This window comes from Panthera uncia, chromosome B4, assembly GCF_023721935.1.
Source record: "Panthera uncia isolate 11264 chromosome B4, Puncia_PCG_1.0, whole genome shotgun sequence".
NCBI classification, from domain to species: Eukaryota; Metazoa; Chordata; class Mammalia; order Carnivora; family Felidae; genus Panthera; species Panthera uncia.
In genome coordinates this window covers 78,325,610-78,343,051 of record NC_064809.1, presented here as the reverse complement: position 1 = coordinate 78,343,051, position 17,442 = coordinate 78,325,610, and the positions used below count along the sequence as shown (strand labels likewise).

The following is a 17,442-nucleotide window of genomic DNA, read 5'->3' as shown; positions in this document are numbered from 1 at the left end:
CTGCTGGGTTGACCAAGCTGTCCTTCTCTACAAGAACAAAGTGTTTTCATGAATCTTGCAACAGAGAAAGGGGCAATGCTTTGCTCTAGCTTACCCTGAGAGAATCCCATCTTATCTCAGAACTCTCAAGATTACAAGAGCCTGAAGCCCTGTGGTTGAGCCCAGGAAAACTAAAAGGAGGCTACTCTATGCCCTGCCCAAGTTCAAAGAAAGGCAGTTAAAAGAGGAGAGTTTAAGCCATCCAAGCACAGAATTATTTCAGAGAAAAGAGAGGAGACGGATCATGTTCTCACCGTGCTGCTTCGGACATCAATGTTGGGAAATTTCTTGTTGATGTACTTGAGAGAAGGTTCCATGGACTTTTCCAGTAAAAAAGGTGGCTTGGATTTGGGGTCTGAGCAAGTCTGCACCAATAAAGCACACTCTGTTTCAACCCTTTCTCCTGTCCCTCCAAACTTACCCCTCCCTGTAGCATTCATTCTCACACAGTCTCATGGAAAGGGAATCTGAGAATTCATAATGAAAGCATTATGAAAGTCTACTGTTAAGTAGACGAGGAACAAGCTCCAAGACATGAATGAAGCCAACTATCAGTAGAGCTGAACAACCTGGGTATCTTGTCTCACGGAGAAGAATTCAGCGAATTCAGCGTCTGCTGGGGCCCCAGCGCAAAGAGGAAGCTCTCTCCCCACCCCTCAGCTGAAGCCGGAAGGAGTGAGAAAAGCAGCTGCTCCTGAATTAGACTTCATGGGCAAATGTGTCACAATTATGTCTATATCTAAGTATCTCACCCAGAGGGCATTTGTAGGAGTCACGGGGTCAGACAAACCATGTTCCTGGTGATTTGTTTTATTACAAAATGCATAAAAGTTCCCTCTCCCTATTTTCTCTTCCAGAAACTCCCCACTCCCGCCCCTGTCTTTATCTCTTTACTTCCCTAGGCCCAGCTCCTTGCCCCCCACCCACCCTCCACCCCACAGCCCCGCCTAGTCTCACTCTTGTCACCAGCCTCTCTCAACTCAACAGATCCTATCCTAAGCATACACACACAACCAGAGCATGAACTCTCAGACTCTAAGTATCTCAGAAGGCACCTACCCATATTTTATTGAAATATCTATTTTTTTCCTTTTAGGTAAGTACTTCCATGGAAAAGTTTTTGCCAGAGACCCAACTTTGGATGTCTTCAGAGTATGGGAGATCAACAATAAACAATGAGACCCAGAATTCTAGATCCCAGACCTTATTCAAGTGACTCAGAACAAAATTATTTCCTACCTCCATATGCCCAGCAGAAAGCAGACACTCTCATTGGGGTGAGAATCATATCTAGAAGGGGAAAGCCCTTAAAAAGAGCCTCCCGTTCTGCCTTCCTACACTGGCTGGCCTATGTAATCCGAGTGACTGAAGGCCAGTGGGAAAGAAGAGGAGTCTAGCCCCTGGAAATGCCAGCCACGGGTCCCCTGCCCTACTGTTGCTGGAATAATTAGTACTGGCCCAGTTGTTCATGCTTACCTTCTTGATGTTATACATGCGGATGAGAACCCCCTGACCTCGATCATTCAGAATAGTGAGCTTCTCGGCTAATTTATGCTGGTAGGCAGAGGTCAAAGACATGATGGCCACCGAAAGAGAGGAGTATCCGGACAGCAATGCCGAATCTCCCCAAACACTTTCAGCTTGGGTGGTGACACCCCCTGGGCGGAGGGACCCAGCCTGGTTGGTGCGCTGGTCTTCCTGTAGCCTCTACAATTGGCTCATGGGGGAAAGCAGTCATTACAGCTCACAGGCCTTCAGAATCTTCTTGTGCTTCCTCTTGCACACTCAGCAGGAGACACTTCCTCTTTCTAGCTGTGTAGCATTTTTGGTAAGACTGTGAAGTTGGTGGAGGCAGGGGAGAGGGACAGGCTTTCAAGGCTCCTCACAGTCTAGCACCAACCTTTTGGGCCTTACCCCTTCACTAGAGTCCTATAAAAAGCTCTGCACCAGACAAACAAGTATCGACTACCCCACTCCCATCCACCTTTAAGCTTTTTCTCTTTTATATATCCCTATCAAGAACACCTATGTTAAGGGCGCCTGGGTGGCTCAGTTGGTTAAGTGTCCAACTTCAGCACAGGTCATGATCTCATGGTTTGTGAGTTCGAGCCCCACATCAGGCTCTGTGCTGATAGCTTGGAGCCTGGAGCCTGCTTCAGATTCTGTGTCTCCCTCTCTCTCTGCCTCTCCCCTGCTCATGCTCTGTCTCTGTCTCTCAAAAATAAATAAATGTTTTAAAAAAATTAAAAAAAAAAAAGGAACACCTATGTTATTCTCAGCTGAACCTTAGGCCTATCCATCTTTTAGGGCCCAGATTAAATCCCAAATCCTCCACATTATCCCTTCCAGTGTCAAATACTATACAGAACACCATATTCTTCACTATATTTTTAAGTATATGACTTATCTCCCCCAACCACATCATAAGCCCCTTAATGACAGGAATTGTATCTAATACTTCTTCATATCTTTCACAATACTTTAATACAGTGATTCTTAAAATGTGGTCATATCAGCATCATCTAGAAACTTGTTAGAATGCATATTCCCAGGACCCACTCCAGACCTACTGAATCCAAAACTCTGGGGTAGGGTCCAGCACTCTGTGTTTCAATAAGCCTTCCAAGTAATTCCAATGTACTCTCAAGTTTGAGAACCACTGCTCTTGCACAAGAGTTCATTTAGGGGCGCCTGGGTGGCTCAGTCGGTTAAGCGTCCGACTTTGGCTCAGGTCACGATCTCGCGGTATGTGAGTTCGAGCCCCACATCGGGCTCTGTGCTGACTGCTCAGAGCCTGGAGCCCGTTTCAGATTCTGTGTCTCCCTCTCTCTCTGACCCTCCCCCGTTCATGCTCTGTCTCTCTGTCTCAAAAATAAATAAATGTTAAAAAAAAAAAATTAAAAAAAAAAAAAGAGTTCATTTATTTTTTTTTTAAGTTTATTTATTTATTTTGAGAGAGAGAACAGTCACACAAGTGGGGAAGGCACAGAGAGACAGTGCGAGAGAGAATCCAAAGCAGGCTCCACATTGTCAGAGCAGAGCCCGATGTGGGGCTTGAACTCACAAACTGTGAGATCATGACCTGAGCTGAAATGAAGAATTGGATGCTTAACCTACTAAGCCACCCAGGCCCCCATCTAGTACAATGGCTCTTAAAGGTGCTTAAGAAACTGAGATCAATCCCTATCCTCTGAGATTCAGGATTGGTAACTCTGCAGTGAGGCCTAGAAATCTGCATTTCTAAGTACCATGGGAGGATTTGGTGCAAATATTCCATCAAATACATGTTGAGAAACACTGATCTAGAACACCACCTCTTGGACTCAACCACTTAGTAAAGTTGCTGTCTTGTTTTTTGAATTATTAAGACTAAATTGGGAAATAGGCCACATGAAGAACCATATTAACTGAGATTAACAAGGGAAAAGTAGTTAATAGACTTTAAATCTTAGAAGGCTGAATAAATTTTAGCACTAAAAAATTCTTGCCATTCTAACCAGGCCTTAGCTCCCTAATTCAAGAAAACCAACTCACTTTCATGTTTCTTTCAAGGAGAAAAGCAGAAAGCCCTCAGAAAAATTCTACATTAAACAGAGTTGTCTTCATATCTACTTCTTTTCCAATACCTTTTCTCCACTTTTCTTTAAAAAAAATTTTTTTAACATTTATTTATTTGAGAGAGAGGGAGAGAGAGACAGAACACGAGCGGGGGTGGGACAGAGAGAGAGGGAGACACAGAATCTGAAGCAGGCTCCAGGCTCCCAAGTGGTCATCAGCACAGAGCCTGATGCGGGGCTCGAACTCATGAACCGCAAGATCATGACCTGAGTTAAAGTTGGACCCTTAACCGACAGAGCCACCCAGGCACCCCTTCCACTTTTCAATCATTCTCATTTTCCATATCCAGGGCTCTTACATTATTCCAATAAATCCTGGGATGGAGGGATAGGAGAGCTGATTGGCATTATTATATACAGATCTTAATATGTTTGTTCTCAAGATAATGTCTCTTTTAAAGAAACAAGATGACAGTGCTTAACACACAAAATTTCAAACATCCCTAAGGGAAACTTTATACTCCTGGAAAACAGAATCTGCCTTCCAGTTTATTTACTAGATAGACTCCCTAGAAAGCTAGGGGCCTGGAATGAGGTGTTATTGGCCCTGAAGATTTGAATCACCCGCTATTCTCAAAGAAACCCAGGTTCTACTAAAGACATTGGTGGGATTTCTACTGGTCTTTCACCTTGATGGGGGAGATTAAGAGCAGTTGCTGAGGCACCAACAGGTAGGAAGCACAGCTGCCATATAGCCACAGCCTTTTTATCAGGTTAGTATAGTTTCATTGGATCTTTTTCACTTGCATTTGTTATCCTCCTGAAAATTTTGTTGAAGACTCTCCATACCAAGCCAATCTTTTCTCCTGTTCCCAAATATATACTCCCCAACCCAGCAGGGACCAGCCTAGTAGTCTACTGTGAATGTGCCACATTCATTTCTGCCTTTCTCATGATGTGTGCTTTCCCTCTTGCTGACCCAAATCCTACTCAATCTTCTGGATCTGGCTCCAAAAGTCCTAAGTCCGGCCCTTGCTGAACTCCTGCGGTATTTGGTCACTACCACATATTTTACATCTAAATTAGGTCCCATCTTTGACTGCTTGTTTCATACTCTACTGCCACCCCAGCTGAACTGTAAGATTGCTGGAGACTGGAAAACACTTATTTGCTTGTATTTAGTACATGTGAAAACCCTACATTTTGGCATAGGACAGATCTTGGGCTTGAATGTTAGTTGAGTCCAATGGACAAAGCCTTATGATTTAGAGGCAAGGAGCCCAGGTTATGGAGCCATAAAGCTTGAGTCCACATCCCAACTCTATCATTTAGCAGCTCTGATCCAGTTTCCCTGCCTGCAAAATGGAGATATTGATAACAGTTCCTACCGAAAAGAACTGTATTAAGGTCCTACATGCGAAGTGATGACCTAGTTATATACTAGGGACCCGGTACTTTAAGTGCTTTGTATGTATTACCTCAAATAATTCTAATGTTATTCAAACATGTGCTAGCTTTGTAACTTCAGGATCTCTCTCACTCACGGAGTTGGTTTCCTAATCTATAAAACCGTGGTGATTCCTCATATACCTGTAGAAGTGGTTACATGATATGGTGTTTGTAAACATTCAGCTCAAGGCCTGGTACGCTGGATTAAGAATGCCAAAAAGAAAGTAAAATTTGGGTGTTTTTAGTATGTGATGAGCTTATGTCACTTTCTGTGAAATTCTACTTAGCATCGCATAAATAAAAAGGCCAGATTTAAAGATGGGACTAATTGTTCCAACTGGTAGACTTTAGAGAAACTTCACTGGAAAGACCATGCAGCAGTTCCTCCTGGAAACTGGAAGAACCCTTCTGAGGGTGGTTCAATTACCCCGGGGCAGGGCCTAGTAACCCCGGCTACAAGTCAGAATCCCCTGTGGAACTCTTTTAAAGCCACAGTTAGCCAGACCTCATGTGTGAAGATTCTGATCTGCTAGTTCTGGAAGATCTGTCACTTTAAAACTACTCAGTGATTTTCATGCACAACCAAGATTGAAAAACAGTCATTCAAGACTTAACTATGACATCAAAAACTTCCAAACCTCTTGAGAAACCATAGACCATATGGTGGGAGAAGAGGAATTGAGTAGCTTGAACAGAAAGTTGATTTACATCACTTGACAAAGGTACTTTGCTCTCCCTCACCCCAAACTTCTGCGAAATTTGCCTTGTTCTGACTTGTAGGATTGTTTCCCTCTTCAGATTCAGACACACTTCCCTTCAGATTCTTGAGAGACACTACTTCAAGAATAACGTAAGAGATCTCAAAGGCCTCTAGACTCAGTTTAATTGTCAAAGTAGCTTCGAGGCTACAACATTCTCGCCAAGTCTAATAGTATTAAATCAAATGGCCTCCATTATAGTCTTGGCCTCCCAACATGGGATATTCAGCTATCGATAATTAGACAAATGGTCCAAGCTTACCAATTCTTGCTGCCACTTTTGAAGCACTCTTTGTTAAGACCAGCCTTATCAGTCTGATCAAACTTTATACTTTTCTAGGCTGCTGGATAAAATAAGGGTTTGGGGTTATCTGAAGACTACATTTTAGTATTAAAGCTCTTCTATTATCTTTAAGAATCTAAAGATAACTGTATGATACTGGATTATACTGCAGGTGTTATTTTCCAGAAAGCCAATTCACTTTATAATAAGTGTTCGTGGCTCTAATATTATCATTAACATGCAGTGTAAGCTTGAAAGGGCCACCCTGGCTTGCGTTCCTGAAAGGCACCTGAGTGTAAATCCCTGGACTTAATCATCTAAATGCTCTCAGGAAAATCTGACATTTAACAGTCTAGCTCTGTGCCCTTTGTCTATGCCCTAGGCATGATCCAAAGCAGAATTGAAATGGGCTATTCTAGGCACTTTTCTATCCTTCCTTCTTATGCCACTCTGCCTTGATCCTCCCCCCCCCCCATCTCAATCAGACTATGCTGTCCCTGCTTTGCAGAAATCTCAGCTGTAGCTGTTGCCTGGAAACTTGGGAGTCCTTGAAGTGAATGTCTGCTAGGATAGCTAAAGACAGCTAGCCATAAGGGAAAGTAGGCCTCCTATTGGCAGTCAAATGTGGCAGATTTGAGATGGTATATTCTTAGTTCTTTCTAGGAGTCTTCATATGCTGATACGTACAACTTTAAAGATTTCAGACTGGCATTCGCAGATAATTATAAAGTAGCCTGAACTTGAACATGGTACTGTTCATTCTTCTCTTCCCCTCTCCCCAAAAGGGCTATGCTGATCTGACAAGTAGCATCTTTGTCTAGCAAAGGGCTTAATTTAGATAGATTTGGCAAAGAGAAGGAAGGGAGCAATGCTGAACTGTAAAGGAACCAGCTGCCCCGGCCTTGCTTTCCTGAACACTCAAGCTGATGGTGAATTTCATCTTACCCCAGTACTGTGAGCTTTCCAAAGAGCCTTGTCTGTTTAATACTCTATTTGGGGGCACAGAATTCTATTCAAAAGAACCCATAAGACTAAAATATATGTATAAATGTTAATTTTTAGTTTTCCAAGGCATGTAAGCCGTGAAGTTCTCCTATTAGCTGACTAGGCTATTGCTTTAGACATGCAAAACTTTCATAGGGAGATACCCATATCTTTGCCTCTTTTTTTGAGAACAGAAAGTAGGCCTAGGTCAAAACTACCTTATCTTAAATGTCAATATTTTCTTTGTCAACCCAAGGTTCCTACTATTTAGGCCTCATGGAGCCAGAAGTCCTAGAAATATGTCCTTATGACCCAAACCACAGGATGCCAGCCAGCAGGTTACAGTACCACCTGGCATCATGTAGAAAGGTACGTTTTCCTGGTTAATACAAAATGTTGGGATATCTGGGTGGCTCAGTCGGTTAAGCATCCCACTCTTGGTTTCAGCTCGGGTCATGATCTCAGTTTGTGAGTTCCAGTCCTGCATCAGGCTCTGTGCTGATGGTGTGGAGCCTGCTTGGGATTCTCTCTCTCCTTCTCTCCCTCTCTAATCTCTCTCTCTCTCTCTCTCTCTCTCTCTCAAATAAATAAATAAATTTTTAAAAAAATGTTAAATCACTGGTGGAAGAAATATAAGCTCAATATAAAAAGTTAAAAGATTAAAAAAAAAAAAAAAAGAACAAGCTTCTGACCATACATAGCACTTAGCAGTTCTTAATGTTGGAAATGGTTTGTCTTCAGCATTTCATGAAAGGAATGGAGGGTAGAATACAGGCAAAACCTAATAGCCATTTCACAAGAGCCTTTTTCTTTTAGAAAAATCTGAAGATAGCTAAAAAGATGGCTAATTGCAAATATAATGCTTGCCATGTGGTCCCAGTCAAAAGGCTCAAGGAACATGAGGCTAACTGTGTCAATAGAACTGCTGTAGATGATGGTAAGTCTTTTTTTTGGGGGGGGGTGGGGGGGAGGATAGATGAGTGGCATCAAGTTCTTTTGCCCCATGCCCTCCATATTTCATAACTAGGGAAGTCTTAGCCCACTAAGAGGAATGAAAAACAAAAGGAAGTTTCTACTCTGCTTCTACAACTTCTGATCTGCTTTATTTCAGAGCCATTTAATCTTCCAAAGGTTATTTCTCCGAGTTTGGAGCCAAATGAAAAACTTTCTAATACTGCCAATCAGATTCTAGACCCTGATGTCTGGAACATAGGTGAGCAAGGGTGAAACAGTGAACACAGCCATAAGTGAAGGCTTGGACCCTAAGTCCTTCATAGCTGATAAGTACTGTAGTCCTGGATAAATGAAGTCTTAATACTCCTCCCACAAAATCCTTCAACACAGTCAAATAAATCTGGGAATTTCATCTGCATCTGGAGAAGCAACCCAGCAAAAAGGGATCTAATTAAAACCAAAAATCATTTATAACAGCTTAAAGAATCTTACCTTATCAATATCTGGTCACTTTCCATAGAAAAAAGTATTGGTATAAATTGAAACATGTAGTCTAAAAGGTTTGGATTTATCCCATCTCAAGTGATATCCTTTCTCTAAAATGTAGCATGCCATAAAGAATTCACTAGTTTTTCAGTCAGTCTAGGTTCAACTATAGGCTGTGGCCATAAGGAAAGTTACTTCTCAACCACATCTCCCTCACCTATAAAGGTATAACACCTACCTTATAAGATAAGTATTAAATAAAGATGTATGTGTGTATTAGAATAATGCAAGTTCCTTTAACAGATAAAGTTCAAGTTGTGTTGATATCCTGGTTTAACACAACAGAAGTTTCCTTGTGTAGCCCAATGCAAGCATTCAGTGGGGATGGTGGATTGAGACCACAGGCTCTTTTCATCTGTGACTGTCACCTTCCACGCTTGGCTTCCCAAACTGCCACAAAAAGACAGTGGAGGTGCAGGTGCCTCTTAAGCAGCTTGACCCAGAAGAAAATACTTCCACTCACATTCCATTGGCAAAAACTAATCATATGGCCACACCTAAGGTAAAACTGGTGGGAACGTTGTCCCTGGCGGCACAGGCAATTCCCAGCAACAACTATGGAAGAGAGATTCAAATCTCTGCTGCCAACTAGCTTTCTCTGCAACAATCTAAAAATGCTTAGTACTGGGGCACCTGGGTGGCTCAGTCGGTTGGGTGTCTGACTCTTCAGGTCATGGTCTCAGTTCATGGATTCGAGCCCTGCATTGGGCTCCATGCTGATGGGGCAGGGCCTGCTTGGGACTCTCTCTCTCTCCCTCTCTCTGCCCCTTCAGCATGCGTTCCTCTCTCTCATAAAATAAACAAACTTTAAAAAAATTAAAAATTAAAAAAAAAATGCTTAGTACTTGTATCACATCTCCATCCTCTCTCCTCCTTTCTAGATAACACATATCATTCTCCTTTATTTGTTCTTAAGACATTTGCTCCAAAAATGCTGGTTTGTGAAAGGTAAGATAAATCATCTTACAGAAGTCATTGGAATAGTAGGGCGCCTGGTGGCTCACTCAGCTGAGCGTGTAGATTTTGGCTCAGTAATAATCCCAGCGTCATGGGATTAAGTCCCACATTAGGCTCTGTGCTGAGCATGGAACCTAAGATTCTCCCTCTCTTTCTCTCTCTCTCCCTTTGCCTCTCTCCCTCGCTTGCATACTCTATCTAAAAAAATTTTTTAAAGTTATTGGAACAGACAGAAAAATACCTTTAAGTTCAATTCTTAAAGCTAGATGGCCACTACGTCATAGACCTGGCAGATGCCTAAACTTCAATTATAAATTTTTAAAAATCTATACTCATGGGCTCTGAGTACCTCCATTCCCTCCCTAAGGCTCCACTTAGGACTTTAATCCATTAAGGACTTGATTACACAGGTTCTCAATTCTATCTTATATTTTCAAAAATAAAAAAAAATTCCTAAAATTGTAAAGGGAAAATAATTATTATACTACACATGAACCAACCTAACAAGGATCCCCAACCTAACAAGCTTGAAGGGCACATCTAAGAGTTAGAGAAGCCAGGGCACTTGGGTGGCTCAGTAGGTTAAGCATCTGACTCTTGGTTTCGGCTCAGGTCATGATCTCTTGGGTAGTGAGTTTGAGTCCCACACTGGGCTCCGTGCTGACAGTGCAGAGCCTGCTTAGGATTCTCTCTTTCTCCCTCTCTTTCTGTCCCTCCCCTGCTCTCTCTCTCTCTCTCTCTCAAAATAAAATAAGTAAACTTAAAAACAAGAGTTAGAGGGGCACCTGAGTGGCTCAGTTGGTTAAGTGTCCCACTTCAGCTCAGGTCATGATCTCATGGTTCATGGGTTCAGGCCCCGTATCGGGCTCTGTGCTGACAGCTCAGAGCCTGGAGCCTGCTTCAGATTCTGTGTCTCCCTCTCTCTCTGCCCCTCCCCTACTCGAATGTACTCTGTCTCTGTCTCTCAAAAATAAATAAGACATTAAAAAAATTAAAAAAGTAAAAAGAGAGAGAGAGAGAGAAGCCATCAATGGAATTACCCACCACATGTACAGGGGTATGGGAAGTATAAAGGGACTGTATAAACAGAAGCTTGCACGAAGTCAATAATTCCTACTCTGACAATAATATAGTAATTTTAATCTCTGGGGCACCTGGGTGGCTCAGTCAGTTAAGCATCTGACTTGTGACGTTGGCTCAGGTCATGATCTCACAGTTTGTGAGATGGAGTCCCATACCAGGCTCTGTGCTGACAGCTCAGAGCCTGCTTGGGATTCTTTCTCTCCCTCTGCCCCTCCCCCACTCATGCACACTCTCCCTTTCTCTTTCCCAAAATAAATAAATAAACCTTTTTTATAAAGTAATTTTAATCCCCTAGAACTGGTTATCTAAACTAAATCTTCAGTGCTGGTCTCCAACTAATTTTCCTTTTTTGGTTATCTTCTACAGTGACTCAGGAGACATAAAAAAAGAGACTATGGATGAAAAACATCCTAACAACTATAAGTCCTGGAGAAAAGGTAGCGTAACTTTTTTAAACTAGTGGGTCCCTGGGTGGCTCAGTCAATTAAGTGTCTGACTCTTGATTTATGCTCAGGTCATGACCTTGGGGTCATGAAGTCAAACCCCAAGTCGGACTCCGCACTGGGTGTGGAGCCTGTTTAAGATTCTCCCTTTCAGGGCACCTGGGTGGTTCAGTGGGTTGAGCATCCGACTTCGGCTCAGGTCATGATCTCGCGGTGAGTTCACGCCCCGCGATGGGCTCTGTGCTGACAGCTCAGAGCCTGAAGCCTGCTTTGGATTCTGTGTCTCCCTCTCTCTCTGCCCCTCCCCCACTCACACTCTGTCTCTCTCCTTCAAAAATAAATAAACATTTAAAAAACAAAAAAGATTCTCACTTTCCTTTTCCCTCTGCCCCTGCCCCTCTCACACTTATGCTTGCACTCTCTCAAAAAAAAACTAACAATATCATAGTTCTATGATATTAACATAGTTTTAACTAATCACTAATGTCGTATTCTAAATCTTCAAAGTTTCTTAGACAAACTTTTATTCTTTAAAAAAATAAACCATATTTTCTACTCTAAGTCCTTCTCCACACCAAATAGTAGAATGCAAGGAAAGTCCCAATGCCTTTAAGTCAGAGTATGGAGAAAGAACTGTCTAAAACTCTATTTGAAATGCAACTAACACATATCGAGCTTAGGTCTTCTATAAAAACACTATAAAAAATGACACTACTTTAATGTTCTCTTTCTACCCATAGGTCAGAAAAACTGATGGAGAAGCTGTGGATTAAAGAGCCAGCAGACAGAAAATGTATTGTCCTTTTTCAAACTTTGGGGGAATCTTAACTGTCAAGTTTTAGATAACAACTCCAGTCATTGTTGGCATCTTAATATGTTTTTATTTATTTAAATAAAGAATATCCTTCCTGTGACCAGCTTCATTTGGTTTTTTAGTCTTCCTTGTTTTCATATCCTCATTTGTCAACCAAAAGGCTAGAGGGCTTTTTTGCCTATTTCCCTTATTAATGGAGGAAATACAGTAACCTTAGTCATATCCTTTTTTGTTTTTCTTTTTTTACCATTTATTCAGTTTTAAGAGAGAGAGAGAGAGACAGAGCGAGAGCAGGGTAGGGGCAGAGAGAGAGACACAGAATCTGAAGCAGGCTCCAGACTCCGAGCTGTTAGCACACAGCCAGACGTGGGGCTCGAACTCACAAACCATGAGATCATGACCTGAGCTGAAGTCGGACACTTAACCGACTGAGCCACCCAGGCGCCCCCTTAATCAGATTCCTTATCCTCCGATTATTTTTCTCCTACTCCAAGTCATGTACTACATGACCATCAGATCAACCTTCTTCAATTAATTTTGTACAAACCTTCCATGTTTAAAAGATAGTTTTGGGGAATGAAAACTGGTGCAGCCACTCTGGAAAACAATATGGAGGTTCCTCAAAAACTTAAAAATAGAACTACCCTACAACCCAGCAATTGCACGACTAGGTACTTATCCAAGGGATACAGGGGTGCTATTTCTAAGGGACACATGCACCCCCATGTTTACAGCAGCACTATCAATAATAGCCAAAGTATGGAAGAGCCCAAATGTTCATCGATAGATGAATGGATAAAGATGTGGTATATATGTGTGTGTGCGTGTATACACACGCACACACACATACAATGGAGTATTACTGGGCAATCAAAAAAAATGAAACCTTGCCATTTGCAACTATGTGGATAGAACTATAGGGTATTATGCTAACCAAAATTAGTCAGTCAGAGAAAGACAAATATCATATGATTTCATCATACGAGGGCTTTAAGATACAAAACAGATGAACATAAGGGAAGGGAAGCAAAAAAATATATAAAAACAGGAAAGGGGATAAAACATAGGAGACTCTTAAATATGGAGAACAAACAGGATTACTAGAGGGGTTGTGGGAGAGGGGATGGGCTAAGTGGGTAAGGGGCATTAAGGAATCTACTCCTGAGATCACTGTTGCACTATATGCTAACTTAGATGTAAATTAAAAAATAAAAACTTTAAAAAGAAGTAAAAAAAAAAAAAAAAGGATACAGTTTTTAGGAGCATCTGACTCAGTCAGTAGAGCATGTGACTCTTGATCTCAGGGTTGTGAGTTTAAGCCCCATGTTAGACATGGAGACTACTTTAGAAAACAAAACAAACAAAAAAGATATAATTTTTATGAGAAGCTGAGTCTGGAGCATGTCTCCAAATCTCCCTTCTTAACTCTATAGAAGTCAGGTTATTCCAATCTTATATACACCTTATTCTTTGCTACTCTGTTCATTTTTAAATGTTACCCCTTGCCCTTCAACCATTGAAATCTCTTTCTAGCTGTTTTTTTGTTTGTTTGTTTGTTTGTTTTGTTTTAAGGCTACTTCTTATGCCTCACCACATTTAAACTTACCAAGTGTCCAACCTCAACCATACCACAAATCTTCACAAGAGAAGTCAGAATCACATGCTGCTTTGTATTTGCTATACCATATATCACTAGCCTGGTGCTATGCATCTAGGAGATATTCACATACTTGGTGCTTAAACTGCATCACGACCCAATTTATAACAGGCCAAAATTTGTTCCTTTTAAGCTGTTGTTTTTGTTTTTTGTTTTTTGTTTTTTGCAGCTAGCTAATTTTAAAATGACTTCAGGGACACCTGGGTGGCTCAGTCTGTTAAACGTCTGACTTCAGCTCGGGTCATGATCACTTGGTTCATGGGTTCCAGCCCCACATAGGGCTCTGTGCTGACAGCTCAGAGCCTGGAGCCTGCTTCGGATCCTGTGTCTCCCTCGCTCTCTGCCCCTCCCTGGCTTGTGCTCTGTCTCTCTTTCTCTCTCAAAAATGAATAAACATTAAAAAAATTTTTTTAAATAATGACTTCAGTTTTTTGCTAGTTTATAGTTCAGGTATAGTTAGACTTACAATTAAAAGTAGAGGGGCGCCTGGGTGGCGCAGTCGGTTGGGCGTCCGACTTCAGCCAGGTCACGATCTTGCGGTCTGTGAGTTCGAGCCCCGCGTCAGGCTCTGGGCTGATGGCTCGGAGCCTGGAGCCTGTTTCCGATTCTGTGTCTCCCTCTCTCTCTGCCCCTCCCCCGTTCATGCTCTGTCTCTCTCTGTCCCAAAAATAAATAAAAAACGTTGAAAAAAAAAAAATTAAAAAAAAAAAAAAAGTAGAAATTGTAATCAAATGGATATTTTCTGACCCTATGAAACTTATTCCTACCTAAATACTTTCTAGATCCTTTTCAGATGATCTTTTTCTCCCCTTTAAAGCAGAAAATAGAAGGGAGAATAACTAGATACCTATAGAATCTAGCACATTCTAGTATACTTTGTACAAAGGAGGGCTACTGACTTGCTCCCTTGTATTTACATAATATAAACAAGATTTTCATCTAAGGCCTTACACAGATTTTGATTTTTTTAAATTACATTTTGGTATATTAACACCAAACTATATGAAAATTAAAATGTTTCCTAGGTGGAGCACCTGGGTGGCTCAGTTGGTTAAGCATCCAACTTCAGCTCAGGTCATGATCCCATGGTTTGTGAGTTCAAGCCCCATATTGGACTCTGTGCTGACAGCTCAGAGCCTGGAGGCTGCTTCAGATTCTGGGTCTCCCTCTCTCTCTGCCCCTCCCCAGCTCACTGTCTCTATCTCTCTCTCTCTTTCTCTCAAAAATAAATAAACCTTTGAAAAAAACTTTAAGAAAATGTTTCCTAGGAAAAATAGCCCAAAAGACAAAGATGTCTTCCTTTATCATATCTTAGGTATATGGTATCGTCCCCTAAAAAGCCATGTAGTCTTAATTGATTGGTGTGACCACATAATCTTTTCTTCAAACCAGGATACTCTTGAGCATGAAGGGGGGAACAATAATTATCCTAGGATAACAACACCACCACCACGTTGGCCACCCTAGTCTTAAGGAATAAAACATCATTAATTATGCAGCTGCCATTCAAAATATAGATGTCAGATCTACTCAAATCTCACTTTGAGAAGTTTTGAGTTCATTGGAGGAAGGCACAATAGAAACTAAAATATCACTTTTTTTTTTTTTTTGGCCTTTGACGTAACATTTGGTCAAAGCTTTGAAAGTAAACAAACTTATGGAAAAATACTTAAAAGGAAAAAAAAAAAAAGCAAAGTTTCAAAGTAACTGCCTCAAAGCCTGCCTAGATCTCCAAAGTCTTAACTATTCCCCCATACTCCCATAACAGGTGGTTTATGTCTCCATTTAATGTCCCTTCATTCTGATTTATTATTATTTTACTATAAGGTGCTTTAGGAGAGACATGATCTTGACTATGTAACAGTTCTGTGCCTACAAAAAAAAGGAAAATCAAAGTTGCTGAACATGAAGAATCTATATAGACATGGGGTATAAAGAAGACTCAGTGCCCTGGATTAAATATTTATACTGAATAAATCAATCTTTCAAAAACCTTGGTAACCAGAATCACTCATTTTCACCAAAAAGTCCTAACAAGGCAATTTAAGTTGTATTTATGTAATGCTAACAAGCCTTCCTAGCTATGAAGTTTCTTCCCTACAATCACGTTTAGGATTTCTACTCTTACATTCACAGTACGATGGGGAAACAATTGCTAAGGCCCATTACTCATGTCATAATGTACCAAACTATAGCTCATTGGTTCCCCAGCTTTATCTTATTGTTGGTCCATACTTCTTGACCTTTCTGTGCAGGCTTCCCAAGCAACTGTGGTATAAAACGAGGAAAGGACAAATCTCCAATATTTTAGTCTCTTCTTCCCACGTTTTCTTACAAGGTAGATGATGTCTCACAGTTGTCCTAACAGCTCCTGACAAAATACACCTGTGCTCTAAAATAATCAAGTATCTACTGTGCTTGCCACACTATGTTAAGAACTACAGTGGCGTGGTCCATTATAAAGGAACAATGTTGACAGTAAGAGTATAAGGCAATGGTTCTCCAACTTTCGTGGGTATCAAAATCACATGAAGGCCAGGGGCGCCTGGGTGGCGCAGTCGGTTAAGCGTCCGGCTTCAGCCAGGTCACGATCTCGCGGTCCGTGAGTTCGAGCCCCGCGTCAGGCTCTGGGCCGATGGCTCGGAGCCTGGAGCCTGTTTCCGATTCTGTGTCTCCCTCTCTCTCTGCCCCTCCCCCGTTCATGCTCTGTCTCTCTCTGTCCCAAAAATAAATAAAAAACGTTAAAAAAAAAAAAAAAATCACATGAAGGCCTTGCTAAAACACAGATGAAAGGACATCTCACCCGAGCTTCTGATTCAGTACGTCTGTAGTAAGTCCTAAGAACTGGCATTTTCTCAAGTTCCTAAGTGATACTGATGCTGCAATTTGGGACCACACTTTGAGAACCACTGGTCTAACACACAGTTTAAGTGCTAGGAAGGAAGGAGGGTGGAAGGAGGTTATAAGAAAACATAAGAACTTAATCCCAGGCAAACATTAGGTTTCAGAGAAAAAAATGACCCTTGAGTGACATTTTTATCTTATTTTTTGTTTTATTAATAATTTATTTACTTTTTAATCTACATCCAAGTTAGTTAGCATATGGTGCAACAGTGATTTCAGGAGTGGATTCCTTAATGCCCCTTACCCACTTAGCCCATCCCCCCTCCCACAACCCCTCCAGCAACACTGTTTGTTCTCTATATTTAAGAGTCTCTTCTGTTTTGTCCCCTCCCTGTTCTTATATTATTTTTGCTTCCCTTCCCATATGTTCATCTGTTTTGTATCTTAAAGTCCTCATAAAACATTTGACGTTTTTAAAAATAACAGATCAGAATGACAGAATTTTAGAACTGTTCAGTGCAAGATTAGTCCTTTATGTAATTTTTAGTGGGTAAGATTTCTTTAGTATAATTCTGCCATTCTACCACCTTTTCAACAAACTTCTTTTAAGCAGTTCCATTTCCTCACCGATTTGTTCATAAGCCAAGTGATACTCACAATGGTTTGCAAACTTTGACTTACAATTTACATCTTAGCTGCCAGCATCAGAAACAGGGTGAGGAGCTATTTGTTGCTGACTCCTGGAAAAAGAACTAGCTGGAAGTCACAGAAAACACAGAGAACAGATTTCTCAAGCCCACTGGTAACTGTTATAGGCAATGTGGATTACATAGGTATATGACATTTATATATTAAGCCACAGAATTAAAGTACAAATTTTTCAAAAATCACTACTTCTTTTTTTTTTTAATGTTTGTTTATTTTTGAGAACGAGCCCGAGTACAAGCCGGGGAGGGGCAGAGAGAGACGGAGACACAGAATTCGAAGCAGGCTCTGGGTTCTGAACTGTCAGCACAGAGCCTGATGTGGGGCTTGAACCTACAAGCTGTGAGATCATAACCAGAGCCAAAGTCA

The 17,442-nt window shown here is 41.3% G+C and overlaps 2 protein-coding genes across 2 annotated transcripts in view; one reads left to right on the top strand and one right to left on the bottom strand.

Moving 5' to 3' along the window:
• The window catches only part of NCKAP1L (NCK associated protein 1 like), a 40,639-nt gene extending 38,773 nt beyond the window's left edge, over nucleotides 1–1,866 (bottom strand). The window contains exons 1-2 of the mRNA XM_049625666.1: nucleotides 1,516–1,866; nucleotides 294–404 (exon numbers count right to left, since the gene is read on the bottom strand). Of these exons, the coding sequence (XP_049481623.1) occupies nucleotides 294–404; nucleotides 1,516–1,617 (213 nt within the window). The 5' untranslated portion in view covers nucleotides 1,618–1,866. The remainder of the gene's footprint in view (nucleotides 1–293; nucleotides 405–1,515) is intronic.
• Nucleotides 1,867–5,601: 3,735 nt separating this feature from the next.
• On the top strand, nucleotides 5,602–11,972 carry LOC125919152 (gametocyte-specific factor 1-like). The gene is made up of 7 exons (XM_049625665.1): nucleotides 5,602–5,767; nucleotides 7,327–7,439; nucleotides 7,887–8,007; nucleotides 8,182–8,283; nucleotides 9,452–9,518; nucleotides 10,977–11,047; nucleotides 11,794–11,972. Exons 2-7 carry the CDS (start codon nucleotides 7,347–7,349, stop codon nucleotides 11,805–11,807), a joined length of 468 nt encoding a protein of 155 aa, XP_049481622.1. The 5' UTR covers nucleotides 5,602–5,767; nucleotides 7,327–7,346; the 3' UTR covers nucleotides 11,808–11,972.
• Nucleotides 11,973–17,442: the final 5,470 nt, after the last annotated feature.

Bases quoted from the DNA above. Each gene is read 5' to 3' on its own strand.
- LOC125919152 (XM_049625665.1), top strand. From the start codon at position 7,347: ATGGAGCCAGAAGTCCTAGAAATATGTCCTTATGACCCAAACCACAGG. The intron at 7,440-7,886 runs GTACGTTTTCCT...TTTTTCTTTTAG, and splicing joins ACCTGGCATCATGTAGAAAG to AAAAATCTGAAGATAGCTAA. The intron at 9,519-10,976 runs GTAAGATAAATC...TATCTTCTACAG, and splicing joins AAAATGCTGGTTTGTGAAAG to TGACTCAGGAGACATAAAAA.